Below are 24,300 nucleotides of genomic sequence, written 5' to 3'. Positions count from 1 at the left end.
AAGCCAGGCTGAGGGACCCTACTGGTGCACATTCAGGGCCAGGGAGGGACGCAGGAGGTTGTCCAACTGGGGAAGGACCATGGGAAGGCTCCAGTGCATGTCTGGCCCATCTTTCTCAGTTCCAGTCATCTGGACCCCAGCTGCAAGCTAACCTACTGGTCAACTGTCTGCCCCCTGGTGGTCAGTGCATGTCATAGTGAGTGGTTGAGCAGTCCTAGCATATCATTAACATATTATGCTTTGATTGATTAAATGGCCAACCAAATGACCTGATACTTAGCATATTATGATTTTATTATATAGAATAGTAAATCAGAAAGTTACAGAACACATTTGATTTTAATACAATATAGACATGGATTCTTATACCAGTGAATTCATATTATTAAATTATCTCTATAAGGAAGAGTAATGTATCCTATAACTTAAATATATAATAACTTAGTGTTGCCAAATCCCAGTATTTATTGTTTTTGAACATCATTTAAAATGTACAAAACAAAAGAAAAGTTCTATGAGATTTGAAACACATTATAAAATCTTCTAAAGTAAGTTTGATACGCAAGGTATATTGCCAGTATGAGAGTCCATAATGCCAATGATTTTTTAAAAGGTTGTAGAGACATGATAAAGATAGAATCACAAGATCATTATGGTCTATTATAGAGGGACAATTATTAGGATGGTAGAGGCCCGATGCACAAAATTCATGCAAGAGTAGGTGGCCTTCCTTCCCCCAGCTGCCAGCACTGGCTTTCCTCTGGAACCTGGGATCCTGGCTTCTCTCCAGTCACCAACAGGCACCTGGGGCCTTGGCTTCCCTCTGGCTGCAGGCAAACACCAGGGACCTGAGCTTCCCTCAGAGCCCTGGTTTCATCTGGAAGGTTGTCTGGAAGGATGTCTGGTCTAATTAGCACATTATGCTTTTATTATTATATACTAGAGGCTTGATGCAAGAAATTTGTGCAAGGGTTGGGTCCCTCAGCACACCTGCACCCTCTCACAATCCGGGACCCCTTGGGGGATGTCCAACTGCCAGTTTAGTCCGGATCCGATCAGGATCCTGATGGGATCGGGACTAAACTGGCAGTTGGACATTATTCTCACAATCCACAACTATTGGCTCCTAACTGTTCACCTGACTGCCTGCTTAACTGCCCCTAACCACTCTGCCTACCTGCCTGATCACTCCTAACCACTCACCTTACTGCCTGATTGCCCCTAATCACCTCTGCCTCGGCCCCTGCCACTGCAGCTTCCTGTGGAAGGACATCTGGAATTACATCCAGAAGGTTGTTCATCTGTCCAGTCCAGTCTAATTTAGCATATTATGCTTTTATTATTATAGATTATAGAACTTAAAGATAAAATTAGAATAATAGAGAGTATATGAAATAAGCATAAAAACAGAATGAAATCTGTTGGGATAAACCAGCCAATGTACTATGGAGAAATAAACCATGACAAATCTTAATAGCTTCAAATACACACAAAAATGTATTCTTGCTCACATAAAATCCAATGTGAACCTGGCTCTCTAGGGCCACTTTTTTTCATGTTATGACTCAGAGACAGTGTTAGAGGTTATACAAGATGGAATTAGGGTCAAAACCTGTTAACATGGCTCTAACATAACTCCAAGGAGTCTGTAATATGTAGTTTAATAACATCTGTAAGGAAAAGTTGAAGATATGAGGTTATAATAAAAAAAATGTTTGCTTCATGCTTTCATGTATGATAACCATGTGAAGCATACTCTGGAGAACTTTTCTGGTCTTTTGGGTATGAGGTATTGAATGCCCTCACATACATTTTGAAAATTGGGGAAGGGAAATTGAGGTATATCATAGAGGAGCCATTTGTTTGAAACAGTGAGGAGTATTTGTGTCAATAAGTTAGGAAGGCATAGAGATTAGCAATTTAACTTCTTAAAGAAAATGGAATATATAGGGCATAATATAAGAATCTGAGAGATATTTTCAGAATTATAATTAAAGCATTGGTAATTGTGATAGAATTCTGAATGTATCAGAAAGTGGTTAATCAAAAAAGAAGTGATACATCATAGGGCACATGTATGATATAGCTGAAGTGAGAAAAATGATTAAAATGGGATTCCATTTTATCCTCTTAGGAATTGTTAAATTAATCTTCAGATAATAATTTTGATAATTTTAAAAAGATAGTATTTTATTACTTAACTAGTAGCCTGATGCACAAAATTCATGTGTGTGTGTGGGGGTTCCCTCAGCCTGCACCCTCTCCAATCTGGGACCCCTCAGGGAATGTCTGACTGCCAGTCTAGACCAGCAGTTGGACATCCCTCTCACAATTCTGGGCAGCTGGCTCCTAATTGCTCACCTGCCTACCTGCCTGGTCACCCCTAACTCCCCCTGCTCTGCTGGCCTGATCGCTACTCACTGCCTCTGCATGTTGGTCTGATCTCTGCATCTCTTCCTCTGACCGGTACCCTTTTCCTGAAATAAATTATAATGGTGAATGCAGCTTTCAGTAAGTTCTGTAAGATCTTCCACGGAATTATTACACATGTTCGTGCTTTTGTGAACACTCCAAATTTGCTCTTGTCAAAAGTACGAGCAGTTTGGGGGACTGTGCCCTTCGACCTTGTATTTGGTCTAACTTTGGGTAGTATACTATTGTGGAAAAGAAGCTCATGGTTGTCTTACAAATTTTAGCATTTTAGATTTGGATGGGATTACAAAGAATAACTATTCTAATATTTTATTTTGGGGAAGAACATCAGGCAGGTTATGATTTGCTTCAATTCACAGAGATGGTTTGGTGGGTGGGTAAAGATTACCTATCACAATCTTTTGGGTTTCCCATTGAACCGTGTTATATGAGATTCACATCATAAGTATTATTGGATATATTTTAGTTCTATCTTATAAATAAAGTTATCACAATTCTTAATTTATACATTAGTAAACTATTGATTAATTTCATATTATACTGTATACAAAGATAAATTTAGAATAAAACCATAGGCTTAATTATAAGAAAACTATGCATGCCTAAAAATACCTAGTTTTCTTCAGAGCCTTTGTCTTCATCTGGGAAATATCAATTTATGTTGTGATTAATATTATTGTCACAGGTTTAACAAACTTACATATTAGGTTTTCTTTGTCTAATTCCAATTCAGTGTATATTAGAATATCAAAGTGATGGGAGGCTCATACAATTTTCAGAATCCTATATACTTACAATGATGAAAAATAAATATTTTCAGTGAGACTAAAATCATAGCTTTAAATAAGCACATGTCAGAAATTCAAATTAGTGTAAGGTTAGTAATTAAGAGCCCTTAAATAGCCCTTTGTATTAAATGTGTGCTTTCTCTGGATAATATATTTTCCTCAAAATACCTAACAACAGTTTTGAAAAATTGATGTTCTAAAAAGAAAACTAATGTTCCTTAATCATCATCAAAATAGTTTAGCAATATGACATCTCATTTTCAGATAATGAAATGACATATTATTATACTATCATACACAGGCTATTATGAGGTAAAATATATTTTCCATACACTCTAATGATAAAATACTAGATAATCTGAAAGTGCAATAACACTCTACTTAGAATCAGCACAAAGAAGGAGACAGTCATATATGTTCTGAACTTCTCTTGCAGGAAGTACAATGAACAGTCCAAATCATTGTCTTCTAAACAATTATACTCTGCTTCTTGTGGGTACAGTTAGTAATCTTATGTTCCATGAAAACCAGCATATATTGCATATAAAAGGAGTTTTTAGAAAAGCTTTTGAAAGTTCCTCACATTAACAAGAAGTGCTTTTCAGCACCTGTTGTAAGTGGTGTTGTAAAAAAAATGCCTGTGATATAATAAAGTTTGAATATATTACCTTGTATTTGCTCTTTAGACATTTAGAAAAAGGAAATAGACTCAGTGCAATGACAAGAATGCAAATGGGATTTTCAGAAAACGATCAGTAAGTGAGTTTGTTATAATAAATTTGCAGGAAGCAATGTTAAAGAGGTAGATAGATCATATAATAGAGTTTTGGATTATAATAGTTTTAGAATTTATTCTGTAGACACATGCCATTGACATTTTCACATTTGTTAAGACAATGAGGACATGTATACAAATTAATCCTTTAGTGAGAGCAATCTCAGAGTAGTGTGCAGAAAGCATTATAAGTGAAAATTGAAGAATTCGTGTTTTCAGCAGAATATTAACAGGGACACTAAGAGAAAATGAGGTATACTTCATATTTGGAATTCTTAATTATCCTAGTACACAAAGAAGAATGAAAGCTAGAAATGATGATCTCTCTAAAATCTATCATGTTTATAAAATTATTTGTGATGCTTTTGGCAATGTAACACAATCTGAAGTAATCATGTTTGACTCAAGAAGATGATATCTGTGACAATGATTCTATTTTGTTATGAAAATAGAATGAAAAAGATTTCAGGTTTTTCTTCTCCATGTTTCAAATGATGAGAAGAAAAATTATGTAATCTTAAACTAATAGCATTCATTAAATTTTAACTTTAAATGATGAATTTTGCCAAATATGTAATATATTTACAATCCTTAGTTTTCTATTTTTATATTAAAAACAAAAATTAACTTTATTTCCTTACATAGTTTAAAATGAAAATGTTGAGTTTAATTTTAAATTGTGTGTGAATTCAAATTTGGCTTAAAATCCATGTAAAATTTATGGTTTTATGAATCTATATAAAATTTCTAAAAAGTGAAATATTATAACATGGTATTTTAGTTATAGTATTTTAGTGCTGTGCAACTTGGAATAACTTATACCAAAATATTTAATCAGTATAGAAGGAATAATTAGCAAATTTTTAATGACTAACACAAGAACACCATTTATATTTGCAAAACATATGTCTTTGTATTTGTAGTATTCTGAAGCCTTATGAATGAGGATAGATTAAGAATTAAGACAAATTTTTGAAAACATTGATTAAAAATATATTTTGAGGTATATAATCCATAAGGTTACTGGGAAAGAGCAAACTCTATTTGGAAGTGCTTTATTGCTGCTGAATTGAATGGTAAAGGTAACTATCATAATCATTAAGTATGCTTTCATTATGCAACCAGAAATCAAAACCAAATAATTATTCTTAGAGCAGTAATCCTATATAATAAAAGCCTAATACTATTCTAAGTGTCTGGTTGTCCAGTCGTCCATTCAACCAATCAAAATATAATATGCTAAATGATATTTTAAGGCCACTCAACTACTTGCTATGTGTGCACTGACCATCAGGGGGCAGACAGTCAACCAGTTGCTATGACTTGCACTGACCACCAGAGGGCAGACATTCTGACCGGCAGGTTAGCTTGCTGCTGGGGTCCGGCCTATCAGAATTGAGTGAGATGGGCTGGACATGCCCTGGAGCCCTTTCACGGCCCCTACCCCTGGCCAGCCACACCCCCAATGGACCTCCAGTGAGGTAGACAAGCTAAACCCCACCTGTGCACAAATTTGTGCACCAGGCCTCTAGTTTTAAAATATTGTCATGTTAATTTATTTTTCCAAAAACTAACAGAGAAATAATATCAATAAAAATATATGCATTTCTTAATGCATCATGTTTTCTTCTCCACTGCATGTATAGGTGTATATCAGTCAACTCTTAACAAATTGTTCCAATGTCTATTCTGGATGATGAGGGTGCTTTGCCACTCTTATGTCTCACATTTTTTACAATTTATGTCAGTTATCTTTCTGGTGTACTGTGAACTATTTAAAAATACTTACCAAGTTAGTTAGATTTACCTTTTGCCCTCCAAAGAAAATGGTAAATATAATTAAATGTAAGGCAACTCTCAGAATGTGTTTTCACATAGAGAAGCTTGTCTGAAGGTCTTCTATAATAGCTGCATCATACATTTAAAAAAATAAAACTATTTTAAAAATATATATTTTATTGATTTTTTACAGAGAGGAAGGGAGAGAGATAGAGAGCTAGAAATGTCAATGAGAGAGAAATATCGACCAGCTGCCTCTTGCACACCCCCTACCAGGGATGTGCCCACAACCAATGTACATGCCCTTGACCGGAATTGAACCTGGGACCTTTCAGTCCGCAGACCAGCGCTCTGCCACTAAGCCAAATCGGTTTTGGCAAACTATTTTTTTTTTAATCAATCTGTGGACTAGTGGATTAGACTAGTGATACATAAATGTATACTGCCAAAACCGGTTTGGCTCAGTGGATAGAGCGACAGCCTGAGGACTGGGAGGTCCCGGGTTCGATTCCTGTCAAGGGCATGTACCTTGGTTGCAGGCACATCCCCAGTGGGGGGCGTTCAGGAGACAGCTGATCAATGATTCTCTCATCGATGTTTCTAACTATCTCTCTCCCTTCCTCTCTGTAAAAAATCAATAAAATATATTAAAAATAAATAAATAAATAAATAAATAAATAATAAATAAATTTATACCATAGCAATACCTGATTGTAATGTAGAATAACTAGAATTAAAATGCATACTAAATTGACTATCCCTTATTCATTTGTATAATTCTCTCTTCACTTTTTAACAAAATGATGATCAAAACAGTTATGTTATGCCATTAAATCCTATATAATAAAAGGCTAATATGCAAATTGTCCCCTCAGGAGTTCAACTGACCAGAGTTCAACAACTTGCTATGATGTACACTCACCACCAGGGGGCAGCACAGAATGAAGGAAAGCCGTGGCCTGCAGGCCGCCAGCTAGAAGGCCCTGGTCACCAGCTAGAAGGCCCTGATCAGACCTATCGCCTGTCATGCTTAGGGCCCCTACCCATGCATTTATTTCTTGCACCAGGTCTCTAGTATTACATAAACAACTACTGAAGTTTAGATCGGGATGCCATAGATATTTTAAGCCTGTTTGGAAAGTTCTTTGACTAGGAATGCAATTAAGCCCTGGCCTAGTGGCTCAGTTGGTTGGAGCATAGTCCCATATACCAAAAAATTACAGGTTCCTTTCTAGGTCAGGGCACATACCTAGATTGCAGGTTCTATTTCTGGTCAGTGTGCATAGGAGGCAATTGAATGATGTTTCTCTCCCTTCCTCTCCGAACTCAATAAACACATATTCTTGTATGAGGATTAAAATAAAAAGAAATGCAATTTTATAATGCCACAATTAAAAAAATAATATTTTTATTGATTTTTAGAAAGAGAAGAATGTAGAGGGAGAGACAAAGAGAAACATTGATGCCTCCTGTATGCCTTCTATTGGGTATCAAGCCTGAAACCAAGACATGTACCCTGACCAGGAATCAAACCAGCAACATTTGGTGCACAGAATGATTCCTAACCAACTGAGCCACACCAGCCAGGGCACAAATTTAAAATATTTTAATAATTTAATAAACTCCTTTGAAGGAATTCTTCCTTTTTTAAGCAATACTCCCTTGTATAGTAACATGTCCCAGCTTCCTTTATTTTTAGCAGGGTCATAATTTATTTCTATTACAACAAAGTTACAAATAAGTCTAAAGGGTCATCTTAGAATGGGCCTTATGGAATGTCTACATACTAAGGGAGGGACCGGAGCTTGTTCATTCAACTTTGTAGCTTCAGTTTTATTATTTCAGCCAATAGCAGTCAGGCTCTGGAGAGCTGATTCACACTAACTACTAACGAAACACAAGAGGTGGACTTATTTATAAAATAAATTGGTATTTATTTACTGGAATACATTTATCTGAGAAGTCTGTGAGGAAAGAAAACATGCCTGTTATGTTCATTATTACACCTCTAGAGTTAATTTCTTAATTAATAATTATTTAGTTTTCTGTAAATGCCTTGAAGTCATTTAAGAGATTATATAAGTAATCAGTATTGTTGACATATTCCAAAATGTATACTTTGAGAATACTTAGTAATAATTGTCGTTTACTTAACAATCAATTTATTAATCTTATGAATTTAGCATGTAATTAATATTTCCTTACAATTAAACAATTAATGTTCTAAAATATATAGATTCTATATGCCAATAAATTGGAATATGTATTATATTTTAATGGTATTTAAACATTAGTTGAACTTTTAGATGATCAAATCCTTCCCAATGTTTTATTAAAATACCAAGTCTAAAATATCAATTTAACTTAAATTCTTTAGCCAGTTTTAGAGAAAAAACGTTATGTATATTACAGTAATCACAAAGCAAATCAATATGCTTTCCCTACAAACTGATTATCACTGTGCTCATACTAGAGTTTTACATTTATTCTATTTTTCCTTCTTGTACTTTGCTAATCTGGAAATTTCATATTTCCCTGAGGTTTCAGAAATACCCAAGTCTATTTATATACTTCCCTTGGATTTAGTAACCATACCCTGCTTAAAAAAAAAAAAAAAAAAAAAAAAAAAAAAAAAAAAAAAAAAAAAAAAAAAGTTGTCTCTTAAATTTGTATACCTTGGTTATTAACTTTTCTTTTTTTTTTTTTTTTTTTTTTTTTTTTTTTGGTCTAATCATTCATTGGAATTTGTTACACATTCAGAGGTGATTTAAACTCAAGGTTGGACTTTACTTTTTCAATTAAACTTTACTTGTTATATGCTGTTAGGCCTTTGTAAAAGTTCAACCCCAACTTTTAATTTTTTCCAACATTAGTGTCCCCTCACAAAATCATTTGCTTAAGTTCCAATTGCTTGTGTTACATACCAATATTCCTGTTGTTGTTATTATTATTATTATTATTATTATATATTACTGTTATATTAATCTTATTAAACTCACCGTCTTTTATGATTGCATCTTTACTAGAGGCCCAGTGCATGGGATGGGGGGTCCCTCAGCCCAGCCTGCACCCTTTCACAATCTGGGACTGCTGACTCCTAACCACTTGCCTGCCTGCCTGTCTGCCTGATCACCCCTAACCACTCTGCCTGCCTGCCTGATCTTCCCTAACCATTTGCCTGCCTGCCTGATTGCTCCTAACTTCTCACCTGCCTGCCTGATCACCCCCAACCACCTCTGCCTGCCTGCCTGATCACTCCAAACTGCTTGCTTGCCTACCTGATCATCCCTAACTGCCTCTGCCTTGTCCCCCAATGCCACAGCTTATTCCAAAAGGATGTCTGGGATGATGTCTGGAAGGTTGTTCAGCTGTCTGGTTAAATTAAAGTATTACGCTTTTATTATTATAAATTTTGTAGAGCTATTAAGTTTTCATTTACCAGGAAATAGGAGAGTATTTCTGTGTAGTTAGCATGTCTGGATATTTTGCTAATTTATCAAATGTCTGAAACACACAGTTGTGTGCGCTTATATTATTAGTGTTAATTAAATGCTGGACTCCTTTTCCATTTGGTTATTATGTGTGATCATTAGTGCTGATCACCCTTTTCTATTACTGATAAAGAACTAGTGCATTTGATGCAGTTACTTTACTTACAATTCTTTCCTAATACAAATGAAAATAAATGCCTTCATATTTTAAATGTATATATAATTATTAGAAAAAGAACCCCAGATATTAAGTATTTATTAAAAACAATAGAAATATTCCAACCTGTTTACAGATTTGTATATATATATATATATATTATTGGTGCCTATTTATATCCCTCATATAAACTTTTATGTTTGAGTCTTCTGAACTCTGAACCTTTAAGAGATCCAAATTATTTTATTTAACCATAATGATTTGTATTTATATATATATATATATATATGTGTGTGTGTGTGTGTGTGTGTGTGTGTGTGTGTGTGTGTGTGTGTATACATACATACACACCCACTAGAGGCCCAGAGTGCACAAAATCATGCATGAGTAGTTTGCTTCTGCTTGCCTCAGCTGGCCACCATGCCCTCTGCCACTCGTAGCTCTCTGTCACTCGTCGCTCGTGCCTGCCCTCTCTGCCAGGAGAGCCACTGTTTGTTTGGTTGTGACTGAGTTACAGGATGACGGCCACGGGCCTTTTATACAAGAAATATGTTTGTGAGTTCACATTGTTTTTTCTTCTGTAACATATCATTTTGTTGCATCTATTTTCCCTTTATTATGAGGTTTCCCCAGCTTCAAAGACTCTGACCCAAATTAATAAGAAAGTGGCTTAGTAAGCAAGTTCTCAAAGCAGGCAATTTAGAATGAGCAGGTTTAAGATAGTTTAGGCCAGCAGTAAATGTCAACAATTGTTCTAAATGTCAAAGGTTACTTACAAAACAAGAATAAAATTGAAACAATCTAGTGAGTATTCCAAATTAAATTTGTTCATTTTGTTGGTGTTATTTTCTTTCTTTTTAAAAATATGTCTTTATTGATTTTAGAGAGAATAAGGGAGAGGGAAAGAAAGATAGAAACATTGATGAAAGACAAGCTTCAATTGGCTGCCTCCTGTATGCTACTACTGGGGATTGAGCCCAAAACTGGGGCATGTGTCCTGACTGGGAATCAAACCTGTAACCTCTCACTGCATGGTACAGTGCTCAACCTATTGCACCACACTGGACAGGCTGGTGTTATTTTCTTAAAAGTTGGAATAACAGTGGCAGGGTTCTTAAGTATTTTCTTGTTAACTTTATTTTTTTTAATTGTGGGTGGATCTATTAACTGTCAAAATACAAAAGAAGGTTGAAAATTCCAACCTTAAAGAGCTTACTTATTCATCTAGAGCACATGTGTCAAACACAAGGCCCGCGGGCCAAATTCGTCCCGCCAGGCCTTGCAATGTGGCCCGCACCGTGCTGTCATCACTGCACTCTGCTGTGTTTCCATCACAATGACAGTTTATGACTGTTCAGTAAACCATTCGGCCCGCGATTTAGGCTGGATTTTAGATTTTGGCCCCTTCTCTGATTGAGTTCGACACCCCTAATCTAGAGTTTAGGAGATGCTGGAAGCAAGAACCAGATGACCTACTATTATGGTATCTTCCTTCCTTCCTTCCTTCCTTCCTTCCTTCCTTCCTTCCTTCCTTCCTTCCTTCCTTCCTTCCTTCCTTTCTTCTTTCTTTCTTTCTTTTCTTTCTTCCTTTCTTTTTGCATAGATTAACACTGATCACATCCATGCAATGAAATCCAAGGTCCCTGTGATAATAGCATTTGCATGTTGCAATATCCATCACCAAAACAATCCTTTTTCTCATTTCTATGAAAGGGCTCTGATCAGCAATTTGGTTAAGATGCCTATCTTGTACTATCCATAGATAAACCACGTACAAACAGAATTTGGCCCATTTAAGAACCTAGTACTTTCTTCTGTATCTGGATTGGGTTGGGTGCGGTAGTTTTAAATAAATAAAAAAAAAGGAATGCTGAGCAAACCTTAGGAGGTTACAAGGAGGAAGATGTTCTCAACTGGCATAACAAAACAACAAAAATGCCACGGTCATATCCCAGGCACTCATTTATTTCCTTTCTTCCCTGTCCCAACCTTCATTGTCTTCTAAATGGTGTTGGTTGTATTAATTTGCTGGGACTGCCAGAACAAAACACCGCAGACCATGTGGGGTAGGCAGCAGAGATCTGGAGGCTACATGTGCCAGATCAAAGGGCAGACAGTTTGGTTTCTCCTGAGCCTCTCTTCTTGGCTTGCAGAAGGCTGTGTCCTCACATTGTCATCCTTCTGTCTGTGCCCTAAAAGGAATCCTCTTCTTCTCTGTGAACATGTAATGTTTGATTAGGGTCCATCCATATGACCTGATTTAAATGGAGTTTCTTCTGAATAGGTCATGTATTATTCTTAAACACAATCATGTTCTAACATTCTGGGAGGTTAGTACTGGGGTGAACACTTCAATATGTAAATTTTGGATGGAGACAATTAAGGTCATATTATTGGTCATTGAAATCTAACAACCAAGTATAAAATTATTTAGGCCAATTTGAAGCTAGGAAAATTGTTACACTTCCATTATAAAACGTTGTTTTTACCCTCATATTGACTAGCAGATTAAGATTCTCCCATTTGAATAGTGCTTAATAAACACTCAAGTAATATTATCTTTTCAGAATTTCCCTTCTTAAAACTCTTTTTCACATTTAACTTCAATTATGTTTCTTTTGTCTGTTCAAACTTTTTTTTAACTTATGGATGTTGGCAGCTTATCTTTTGATGCCTATATCTTATAACATCTTTTTGATCCTATATAAATAAGCAACTTACTCTAAAGAAGCTATCCTTGCCACAGTATATTAAAATGCTTACAATAAACAGTGAACTTATTTATAGTTTAAATGATTAGTGACCTTGTAACTAATGCAGACGTACTATTGATATAATAATAAAATGCAATATAGTATGATGCAATACAAAAGAATTCCTTGTAACTTTCATTTGTAGGATGAAGTACTTAGATTTGTAAACATCTATCACCTTTGAAGCTATTGTGCTGTATTTATGAATGACACATTTCTAAAGTTTAATAATGTTAATTATATTTTTTATAATGACAGTAGTGTATTTATAAATTATAGTGTCCTTTAATTCTGAAGAACTAAGCATGTGACAATATCATTAGTCTTTGCATAATGAATATTTACTTCTTTAAATATGTATTATTGTAACATTCAAATCAATGGAAAAAGTGATTGGAGATGTGGTATCAGTTAGTATTTAGGTTCTCTTTCTTGCCCTATTTTTTGTACCTTTGTCATTTCAATCTTGATTCCTAATTTTTAGTTCTTGCTTTTCTTAATATTTTTACTATCTGTCTTTATACACAGATATGCAAATCAATCATTTATTCCTTTCTCCAAAATTCCTACCTCAGCATATCACTGTTTTCCTTCAGGATTTCTCAATATACCCTACTGGTTTAACTTAACAATTTGCCTTCTAAAAAAGAAAGAAGGAAGGAAAGAAGGAAAAGAAGGAAGGTTACTAGCCCTGATGTTCATAGCATTATGAAATGCAGTAGTTAATTTTTAATCTAATCAATATTTATTTCATTCATCTTTTGTAAACTAGCTAATATTTGAGAATTGATAATTGGATCCCCACTTCCAAGTATGTTCTAAATTAATGTCTCACAGTTGGCATTGTGTACAATATTTGTTTGAGAAATAATTTATTAAATGTGTCAGAAAAATGTTACTTATATTTGAAAGATAAAAGAAAAATAATCCTGTTTAATTTCACAGACATTTATCCATTTGAAAAACCTTGTATCCTCTTTGTTCAATGAGTAAAAATGTCACCTTTCCAACAATCATAAAAGAACTTTTGATTAAAACTAATAATTTCCTGTATTCTAATATATTTGATATCGCTCACATAGATATTTCTGTTTAACTCTACATATCCTTTAAAAAGCTAACAGGTAAGTAATTGGAAAAGTTAGACTTTTGTAATGATTTTTGGAATTTTTATTGGGATGATAATATTAAAAATAGTCAAATAACTTCTGGATATCAATTAAAATGTTTCACGTCTAAAACATACATCATGAGGAGGATCCAAGATGGCTGCACAGGTAACACCTAACCGCAGCCCCACACAACAATTTCAATAAAATACAACTAAAATATAAAATGGACATTGCCCAGAGCTATAGGAAGTTGACTGAAAATTCTACAACAAGAAGGAAAGAGAAAACCAGAAGGAAAATCAGAGGAGCTGTAAAAGCCCAAGGTAAGGAGACATGGTGCGCATGCATGGAGAGGACGGAGCCAGAAAGGAGGGGCGGCTGAGTGCCTGGCTGGCGTTCCCTAGCGGGAAGGAAATAAAAGCTCCGGACTGGGCTGAACCCCAGACCCGACAGCCCTGAACCCCAGTTCTAGGCCAGACCCTGGGGACCCAGGCTCAGGCAGAGGGAGCCTGGGCTGTGAGGCGGAATTCCAGGAGAGCAGCGAGGGGCAGAGCCCCCAGAGTCACGCACATTGCGCGCAGAGGACGGATTGTTGGCTCTGATGCTGGATTGCCCTCTAGCAGGAAGGAGACAAAAGCTCCAGACTGGGAAGAACGTGATGAGGAGCAAGAGCCACCGCCAGGTGCCAGCAAGGCGCCGGGCGACAGGGCCCCCGGGGGGAGCTGCCGCTGGGCCCTCAACCTCTGACCGCGGGCCACGGAGCCGAGGCCGGGGGCTGCTTCCTGGGCGGCGCCGACCCCGGCAACAGGCTGAAGCCGCACCGGAGGCCTCAGAGAACAAAGGGGCACCATGGGACAGCCTGCTGAGCTTCCAGGACAAGGAGGAAGAAACCAAAGAAGTTTTCAATGTGAAGAAGTCAAGTTATAGCAAAAAAGATAGTAAAATTATTTAAGAAAGAATACGAAGAAGATCTTGAAAAATCGAAGATTAAGGCAGAACGCAACTCAGCAGCCAACACTGCAACATAAATGCATTAAAAAAAAAAAGAAGAAAAAGACACAATGTTGGAGCGGTGGTGGCCAGGCCCAGAGCAGTAGCAGCTGGACCCGGAGCAGCAACAGCCAGGCCTGGAGCAGTGGCAGCCAGGCCTGTGGTGGCGGCGGCCAAGCCCAGGGCATCCAGGCCCGGATCAGCCAGGCCCGGAGCTGCAGCAGCCAGGCCCGGAGAGGCCAGGCCCGGAGCAGCAGCAGGGCCCAGAGCTCCCAGGCCCGGAGCAGCCAAGCCCGGAACAGCCAGGCCCAGAGCAGCCTTGCCTGGAGCAGCAGTATCCAGGCCCGGAGCAGCAGCAGCAGGGCCCGGAGCAGCCAGGCCCGGAGCAGCCAGGCCCATAGCAGCCAGGCCTGGAGCAGCAGTATCCAGGCCCGGAGCGGCAGCAGCTTGCTCCTTGCCTGCCCCCGCCCCAGGGCTGCCTCTCAGACATGGCTGGAAACTTTTGGGGGACCTTGAGGGTCTGCTGAATCAAGTGATGAAGGCTTAGATCAGGATGTGTTGAGTTGTTGTAGTGCTGGGGTGTTGATCTGTGAGTGCCTTGTGTGGGGTCTGGATGAGGTTGATTGGTCTATTTGAATGTGTCTTTTGTTTGAAGTGTATCCTTGGGCATTTGGAGGTATTATTGATCTGAGAAAATGCTAAATAATTGATTTGCTACCTGAAAAATGTAAAGTTAAGGTCTCTTGCCAAAAAGAGGTTTTAAAGCTAACACTTTAATTTTAGTGGAGAAAGGGGAGGACAAGCCCTTCCCACCCAGAACAGGTAATCCAATTCCAGCCAGCAACTATCTTTAAACAATGTGTTCATTTACATTTGAATGGCTACACCTTTTGATAGCCTAAGGGCAAGTTTACATGTAAACAAGTTTGCTTCTCAGTTCCCAGGGCAGAAAAAACAAGGTTTAAAATTATTAGATTTTAAAATTTATTCTTAAAAATATAAAAGTTTATTAATTAAAAAAAAAAACACCAAGGAAATTAAAAAACCTGATGAACAATATTAACTGTTGATTATAATAGAATCAGAGATACGGGAGGGGAGTGGACTGATAATTCTCAGGGAAAAGGGGAGTGGTGAATTCGGGAAGAGACTGAACATAAACTGTGCACCTATGGCTGAGGACAATGGGGGGTGGGGAAAGGGCAGAGGGTGGGGTGGGAACCTGGTGGAGGGAGGAAGAAATGAGGAACCTTTGTAATAATATGAACAAAAAAGATTGATTTAAAAAAAAAAAAGAAATCATTGTGAACAATAAAGAACTTTGATTTCCTTGGTTAGAAATATTGGACTGTTTTCTAACGAAACATTAAGGTCTATTTGATAGAATATCGAATCTAAGGTATTTTGATACTAAAAAGGAGGCTCAAACAGTTATTTTATATCTTAATTTAGTTGAATATTATGAATAATAATTGAAAACAAATAGACACAAATAGAAATACAGTTAAAATAAATTAATTTTTAAAAATTAAAAAAAATGTTTCACATTAATTTGAGAGGATGTTAGTTGTTATTTTGCTTCATGGCATATGTATGTGAATATTTTCTCAGTTTTTCCTGTTCTGATCTATAACTATTGACTTTGCTTTTTCTTCAGGATGTTTTGAATAATTTGGGATCTTGTGAACTAGATGAAGATGATCTAATGCTTGATCTAGAATTATTAGAGGAACAGACTCTTCATCCACCTGGTAAGTATGAAATAAATGCACACAATTACACAAGTCTTTCCTTGATAAACTATCTATTGTTTACGTTCCATGCACTCTTTTCAATCCCCAGTTTGTGCAAGACACTTGCTCTGCACCATGAACTCATGGTTCTGGTGATCTTAAAATATATTAGGAAATGTAAATCCTTTTGGAAGAGGATTATAAATTTTAAAAAATTCTGTAAAATAAAAGTGTTTTTTTTTTTTCTTAAAGAATATTTTATTTAAAAAAAAAAGATTTACCAAAATCTACATTAAGTGCTTAATGAAATAGTTAATATTTTTGGAGGAAAATAATAATTAAAATCCAATTTTTAAGTTACTTTCTATAACCAAAAGGAAGGTTGGTGAATCTGGATTTACTGTTTCAAATCTGTTACTTCATTAATAACTGCAACATTCATGTTGATGCAATAAAGTTGACCTCAAAATTAATATTTACCAATAGCAACCACAAATACATGTTTATAAATACATACTCACACATAAATAGAATTATAGTATGAGATAAATTATTATTGAATGAATTAATAAGGGAGCCCATTATATTAGCAATACTTTAAATGTATATTAAAGCATAAAATGTCATGTTACCTATACCAAAATTACTCCCTTTGAAACTATTGTGGGCATAAATTATTCCTTCAAATTTAGATATTTGACAAGACAAGCTTTATTTACTTTTTATTGTGAATAACACCTTTAACATTATCATTTTCAGGTCAAATTAGAAATAAAATTAAATTGGAGCTAAGAAATTTTGGATCCTACTGTATACATACATTTGAGAAAATCATCCTCTTGGATTTTAGTGTTTATATTTTAAATATTAGCAATTAGATATGATTTTCTAATATTTTGTGAGGAATTTTTGTTCATGGAATATTTGTTTCTATTTTTAAGCAATGTCATAGTGATAGTTGTCAAATGAAGGTGATAACTGTTTATTATTTTTGCACTTGCTTTTACATTAATATTAATAAAAAGTTATTTAAACATAGCCAGTGTGGTTCAGTTATTGACAAAGAGGTCATTGATTCAATTCCTAGTCAGGTCATATGCCTGGGTTTTGGGCTCAATCCCCAGTAGGGGGCATGCAGTAGGCAGCCAATGATATTTCTCTCATCTATGTTTCTATCTCTCCATTCTTCTTCATTCCTATCTTTCTAACACTTAATAAAAAGATTTTTAAAAGAAGTTAAACTATTTAGTTGAATACAAAAAGGATAACTGTTTCTTGAGATATTCTTCCTGAAAGGTATTTTTTGAAAATATAGATTTTTTTCACTTTTTTTGCAGGTAACTTAGACAATTTTGTCATTCATGGTTATCACAAAAGATTTACAAATGGTAAAAATGGAGGGAAATTTGTCAAACTCTCGCTAATTTGTCAATTTCTATCAAGACTATACATGCATTTACCTTTAGACACAACTGTCCACCTTCTAGAAATTTAATCCTGAATCAGTGGAAATACAAAATAATGTCAGCAAATAATGACTCATTGCAAATTTTTGTATTTGCAATAGGATATTTATGTAATATACAGTGGTATAGGAAGCAGTCATTAGAAGGAATATTGAAAGTGTCACTATGTGCTGTAGAATGATTGTAAGGATGTGTTGTTGTTGGAGAATGTTACAATAATGGGTTAGACTAGCAATTCCTAAACCCACTAATCAATTTTAATGTCACTAAAAGTGTAAAAAATAGACATTCTGTCCCTCTTAATGCCTAGAGAAGCCACCACTTCTGTCCAGAAGTATTACGTATGTCCCTTCTATTGTCTTGGTTGAACTATGATTTTATGGGAAATAGAGGGGTTAGGCCCAGCAGCCAAATATAGACTGTGGGGAATTCTACCTGATAATTGGACTGGTTTCTTCAACAAAGAAATGGCACTATAAAAAGTGGGGATAGGTATTGTAGATAAAAAGTGACAAATGGAATGTAGGCATTCATGTTGAAGAACATAAAATCATCATAAAAATATATTTCTGAGTTAACCAGAGAAATTTGGTAAATAATTAAATTATTATTTATTTTGGGGGTGTGGAAAATCTTTTTGTTTGTTTGTTTGTTTGTTTGTATTTAAGGAGAGCTAAAGGGATGCATGATTAAAATAATATGATATCTAATATTTGTTTTACCTACAAGTTTGGAGGTAATAATAGATGAAACAAAGTTGGAAAATTATTGAAAATGATCAATACTGAGGTGAGAGGTTTATTCATTAGTCATAATAATTTATTATTCTGTGCACTTTTAAATACCTTACAGCAAATATAAAACCGAGTAATAATTTTAAATGATTATAGATCATGTAGCTATCTCAGTTATGTTTAGTAGGCAACCATGCTAAAGGGTAAAAATTACTTAAAAACATAAAGGGTTAACTATTTGGGAACAAAAATGAATATTTTAAAACTCAAGTTTCTTTTTTTCTTTTTTTCTTTTTTCTTTTCTTTTATTATTTATTTATTTGTTTGTTTGTTTATTTATATATTTTATTGATTTTGTACAGAGAGGAAGGGAGAGAGATAGAGAGTCAGAAACATCGATGAGAGAGAGTCATAGATCAGCTGCCTCTTGCACACCCCCTACTGGGGATATGCCCGCAACCAAGGTACATGCCCTTGACCAGAATCGAACCCGGGACCTTTCAGTCCCCAAGCCGACACTCTATCCATTGAGCCAAACCAGTTTCGGCACCATTTTCTTTTTTTATAACTCTGTACTTCATTAAGTTATTGTGAATAAAATAATGATGTAGTAAATACTATGAATCTCCTGAGTCTACAAGATGAAGATAGCTTGGTTAAAGTCACTAAAATGCTTGGAATAAATTGATTTAACCAAATTGTTTGTAAGACAAATAGTGGTTTATTGCATATTACTATTATGAAATGCAGTGCTGCTAAATGAGATATTCCTTATAGTGAGTTGGGTTATTTAATGTTGCTTAATAAGTTGTCCTTGAAACCCTATTTCACATTGGATGCCACATTATAGGTTTTGAAAAAGCCCTAAATATTTATTTAGCACGTTAGCTCAGAAATAAGAATTTCTAGCAACTTTACAAAATTTATTTTTTATTAAGAAACATAACTAAAAGTCTTTCCAGAATATAAGAGGCATTATTGATTACCAATATTGATAAAAGCTAATATTAAACATTCTGAAATAATAGTTTAAATAAAAGTGATTTTTAAAAGTCTGAAACTAAAATAATGGTACAATAAATTCTACTACTTACATTATTGTAAATCATTAAAGAGTTTTTAATACCCTTGCTAGGACAAAAATATCTACTTTTAGCTATAGAGTCTTATTAAAGCAAAAATTCATAGAAGTTTATAATAAGGCCAAGATAAGTTTTTTAAAAGATCAGGGAAGTGTTTTTGTTCTAAAACTATTAAGCCAAATATCAAGTGTACTGGGTACTACTTCAGACTTTTTTCAATAGATGGAGTTACACATATGTTGATATATATACAACTTGATACATATGCTATTTTGTTGTAGTGACAGCAGGCTTCAAAACTTTATATGTCAAATTTTCTGAAAGTGTTAACATCATAGATATTTTTACACTTAAAAATGTGGAATTTTGGGCCAAAAAAGAGCATTTACAGGAAGTTTTAATTCATTACTTTATTTTGAAGAAAAGTGATGCTGAAAGTTATCATATACTTCAGGAAGCTTATGGTGAACATGTTCCATCTTAAGATACTAGTGAATGTTGGTTTAAACACTTTAAAAGTAACAATTTCAATGTGAAAGACAAAAAATGTCCAGATCAACCAAAAAATTTTAAAAACCAACAATTACAAGCATTATTGGATGAAGATGCGTGTCAAACTCAAATACAACTAGCAGAAAGATTAAATGTTGCTCAGCAAACAATTTCTGATTGTTTACAAGCAATGGGAAAGATTTTAAAGGAAGAAAAATGGGTGCCACATCAACTGAAGGAAAGACAAATGGAAAACCGAAAAGTCATCAGTAAAATGTTGCTTCAAAGGCACGAAAGAGTCTTTTTTTTTTTGCATGGAATTGTGACTGGTAATGAAAAGTGGATTTATTTTGAGAATCCCAAATGCACAAAATTATGTGTTGATTCAGGCCAACCATCAACATCCACTGCAAGGCAAAATTGCTTAGGAAAGAAGACAATGCACTGCATTTAGTGGGATCAGGAAGGTGTGGTATATTATGAACTTCTAAAATGAGGTGAAGCAGTTAATACTGATCACTACAGACAATAAAAAAATCAATTTGAACCACAGTTTGATCATGAAACGACCTGAATATGCCAGAAGACACAGCAAACATAATTTTTCTTCATGATGACCTACCATCACACACTTCAAAACCAGTTAAAGACACGTTAAAATATTTTGCCTGGGAAATATTAACCCACCCGCCATATTCACCAGACCTTGTTCCTTCAGCTTACCACTAATTGCTGGCACTCGCACTTTCTGAGCAGCATTTTAAAACTTAAGAAGTGGAAAATTGGGTCTCTGAATGGTTTGCCTCAAATCAAGAAAAGTTTTATTGGGATGGTATCTATAAATTACCTGAAAGATGGGGGAAATGTGTATCTCTCGATGGATATTACTTTAAATAAAGCACTTTTTGTGTTTCTCTTGAAATTATCGTGTTTTATTTGATTACAAAATCCTCATTATTAACTGGTATACCTGGCATTGTAGTAATTATCATATGTGGCATTTATAAATTTATTTAGTTTAACATACAATTAGATTTGCAAAGACGAGAAATCACGTTGTGTAGAAAATGTAGAAATTCTGCAGTCCTTTTTATCTCAGTAATTTGCATATTGAGATGCTCACTTGGTATCTATTAATGTGATTTTTATTTAAAATATAGCCAGATATCTTTGGAGAAATAGGTACATATCAGAATTTTTAAAACAAGAATTAGTTAAATTTAATCTTTTTTTTATGGGAAATCAAACACCTTTAATTAATACATTTATTTTAATGGACAATTCTTAAAATCTTTAACTTAAAAATTCCCTGGCATTGAAAAATCCATATATTGGATTCTGTTCTATTGAGTGATTTAATATGCAAAGTGACAACCTAAAGGACAATAGCATAATATATGCACAACCTGTACAATGAGCAACATGAGCTAAAGTACAATATATCAACAAGCCAAGTAAAATATCAGAATACTAAAACAAAAGAAAAAATACTGTGTGAATTGTGTGGTTCAAGGCCTGTGTCATAGAAACACTAATATATTTACACATTTAGTTATGTACCTATATATTTGATCATGCTATTCAATTTTGTGTTTATGACTGTGCCTGCCTTAGTAAAGATGACTATTTATTATTGTAGTCATAATTCTGGACATGTTTAATAAGTTTTTTTAAATTCCATTTTTGCTATCTGCATTCTCATCTAAAAGGAATTTTAAGTGTACAGTTTGGGTTTTAAAAATGTGTTGTGTGTTGTTGTTTTTTTATTTTTTTTTGCTTTTAAATCCTCACTTGAGGATATGTTTATTAATTGTTTTTGAGAGAGAGAGAAAAGAAAAAAAACAAAACATTGGTCTGTTGCCTCCCATAAGCACTCCAACTTGGTATTGAATTCACAACCTAGCTATATGCCCTGACTGAGAATCGAACCTGCAACCTTTTGGATATAATTATTTTTTTCATATTTTATTTTTATTTTTTAAAATATATTTTATTGATTTTTTTACAGAAGAAGGGAGAGAAAGAAAGAGTGAGAGAGAGAGAGTAAGAGAGAGAGAGAGAGAGAGAGAGAGAGAGAGAGAGAGAGAGAGAGAGAGATTGAGAGAGAGCTGAAAACATTTGAGAGCTAGAAACACTGATCAGCTGCCTCCTGCATATTCCCTACTGGGGATGTGTCCTCAGTGAAAGTACATACCCTTGACCGGAGTCAAAACTAGGACCTTTCAGTCCACAGGCTGATCCTCTACTCACTGAGCTAAACCAGTTTCGGCTATAATTCTTTTTTTTTTAATGAAACCAAGAAAAGACAGTGTCAGAGAAAGGAAGTGTATGAATTAATTCAAAGTGAGTCCCACAAGAAAATTTCCTTGAGGAGAAAAAAATAAATGCAACTTTACTAAATAATTTACTTTGATATTGGCATTATCTTATTTTTTATATTTGTAAATTCTAACCTAAATTCCAAGCTTTTAGATTGAAAAGCATATGGATAAGTGTTCCAGATTTCTTTTGTTACATTTTCTTGAATTTGTGCTTAAATTACTCTTCTGGATAATTTTCTGAGTAATATACATTGTGTTTCAAATACAGAATTATAAATTTGCTTAATACCAGACATATCATTTCTCTTTTGGTAAAGTTTATTGTTTTTATAATTTTTAGAATGCATTCATGACCATTATTTTTAATTGTTAAATAACAAATGTTATCATTTATACTTTGATAAATTAAAATATATATTACTGACCCCACCCAACTTTTCATCTCTCTGTAGTCTCTGAATCATGTTGTTATGGTCTTGCCTTGGGCACAAATGAGTCTTGGAAGAAGATGTTAGCAGTGATGTTGGTTAGATCAGTGGTCGGCAAACTCATTAGTCAACAGAGCAGCCAACCGCGCTGAGCCACAGTTTGCCGACCACTGGGTTAGATATATCTCAAGTGTTTAAAAAAAATACCACATACATAGTAACAAAGCTTAATAGGTATAATACTCAGATGAGGGATCTAAAATATTTCTTTACAGTGAAATACATGCTATAAACTACGTAATCTGTCAAAGGAAAAATACCAACAATACATGTATAGTACTCAATTTTTAATGTAATTTTACATGTTTGTGTTTAGGTTCCCCCCTCCCCCCATTTTTTGAAACATCTTGCACAATAATAATAATTTGAGAAAAATAGAGTAATGATAAAAGAAGGATAAGAAAAATAAGATGAAGTGGTGGGGAATGTTGGCACACAGAATATATACTAGTATTATCACAATGAGTGGGAAAGGTTGCATGGTGTGTTCTACTAGCATATGTGAAGAAAGAAACACAACCAGTTACATGATTAAAACTATAAAGTATCGTTCAGTCAAGCAATCAATGCTTTTTTTTTTTTAATGAAGAAATTCTTATTACTAAAATCTGAAAGATGGTTTGCTCAGGTGCCTTCAACCAGTTTCTTCAGCAACTGCTTTCAGTACAAGTAGCATCGTGCTCAGCAGAAACAGTTCTAAATGGTGACACAGCAGTTTAGCCAAAGCTTGGAACTTTATGAGGATTTCGCTTAATCTGAAACTCAGTTCCTTGTCCATAGTTCATATTCCCGGGATAATTGTAATGTTGAGAATAGTCAAAGTACATGTTATCAAGCATTTTCCTCAGCCATTAGGTAAACACCATAGAGCCTAACAGCATCCGGTGTTCAGCACTGCTACTTCCCAACGAGCCCTCCAAAATGAAACCCTTGTGTAACTGAATAAGATAACTCTTCTACAAATAGATGTGATCAAAACACCAATTAAGTATCCAACAGTACACACTGTTCTATAAAGAAACAGGAATTTGGGTTCTGGAACACCTACTCTAGCTGTTCTTTTCCTCAATAGACTGGGACACAGTGACATTTCCATGTGGGCTGTTACGGTAAGTAGCAGCCTGGCAGTGGCTGGAGCTGATGGGAAGCAGGTACCTGTCTAATTTGACAGTGATGCATCATAATTCATCAAATGACTTAAAGCCAAAATGAAAGAAAGCTAAAACACATTTTGCTTTGTTACCTGTTTGGAACACGGTCATGAAAATACTGTTTCTCTCGTTCTTTCATTGACTCCTGTGTTAATCCCTGCAGTGGGTTGTGTATAAGGCTGAGCAATTAGTAGCTGGAGACCTAAGTTGATGGGAGGAAAAACTAAATCCCTATAAAGAGCCATGCACTTTTCCTTAGCTACTTTAAGTTAATCCTCACACTAACTCTTAGAATATTTCATCATTTCATCATTAAGATCCACTCAAATTTTTAAAAATATATATTTTATTGATTTTTCTTTTTTAACAGAGAGGAAGGGAGAGAGATAGAGAGTTAGAAACATCAACGAGAGAATAACATCAATTAGCTGCCTCCTGCACACCCACTGGGGATGTGCCTGCAACCAAGGTTCATGCCCTTGACTGGAATCCAACTGGGACCTTCGGTCTGCAGGCCAACACTCTATCCACTGAGCCAACCTGGCCAGGGCCCAT

The 24,300-nt window shown here is 35.1% G+C and overlaps 1 protein-coding gene across 2 annotated transcripts in view; it reads left to right on the top strand.

Annotated features, from left to right (window-relative positions):
• The window catches only part of CCSER1 (coiled-coil serine rich protein 1), a 1,094,278-nt gene that overhangs the window by 187,599 nt on the left and 882,379 nt on the right, over positions 1-24,300 (top strand). For both annotated transcript variants that reach the window (XM_036411399.2, XM_036411402.2), the window contains exon 4: positions 15,936-16,029. In XM_036411399.2, coding sequence (XP_036267292.1) covers positions 15,936-16,029 — 94 coding nt within the window. The remainder of the gene's footprint in view (positions 1-15,935; positions 16,030-24,300) is intronic.

Source organism: Pipistrellus kuhlii, unplaced genomic scaffold (assembly GCF_014108245.1).
Source record: "Pipistrellus kuhlii isolate mPipKuh1 unplaced genomic scaffold, mPipKuh1.p scaffold_m20_p_1, whole genome shotgun sequence".
In the NCBI taxonomy this organism is placed as follows: Eukaryota; Metazoa; Chordata; class Mammalia; order Chiroptera; family Vespertilionidae; genus Pipistrellus; species Pipistrellus kuhlii.
This window is presented reverse-complemented; position numbering and strand designations above follow the sequence as displayed.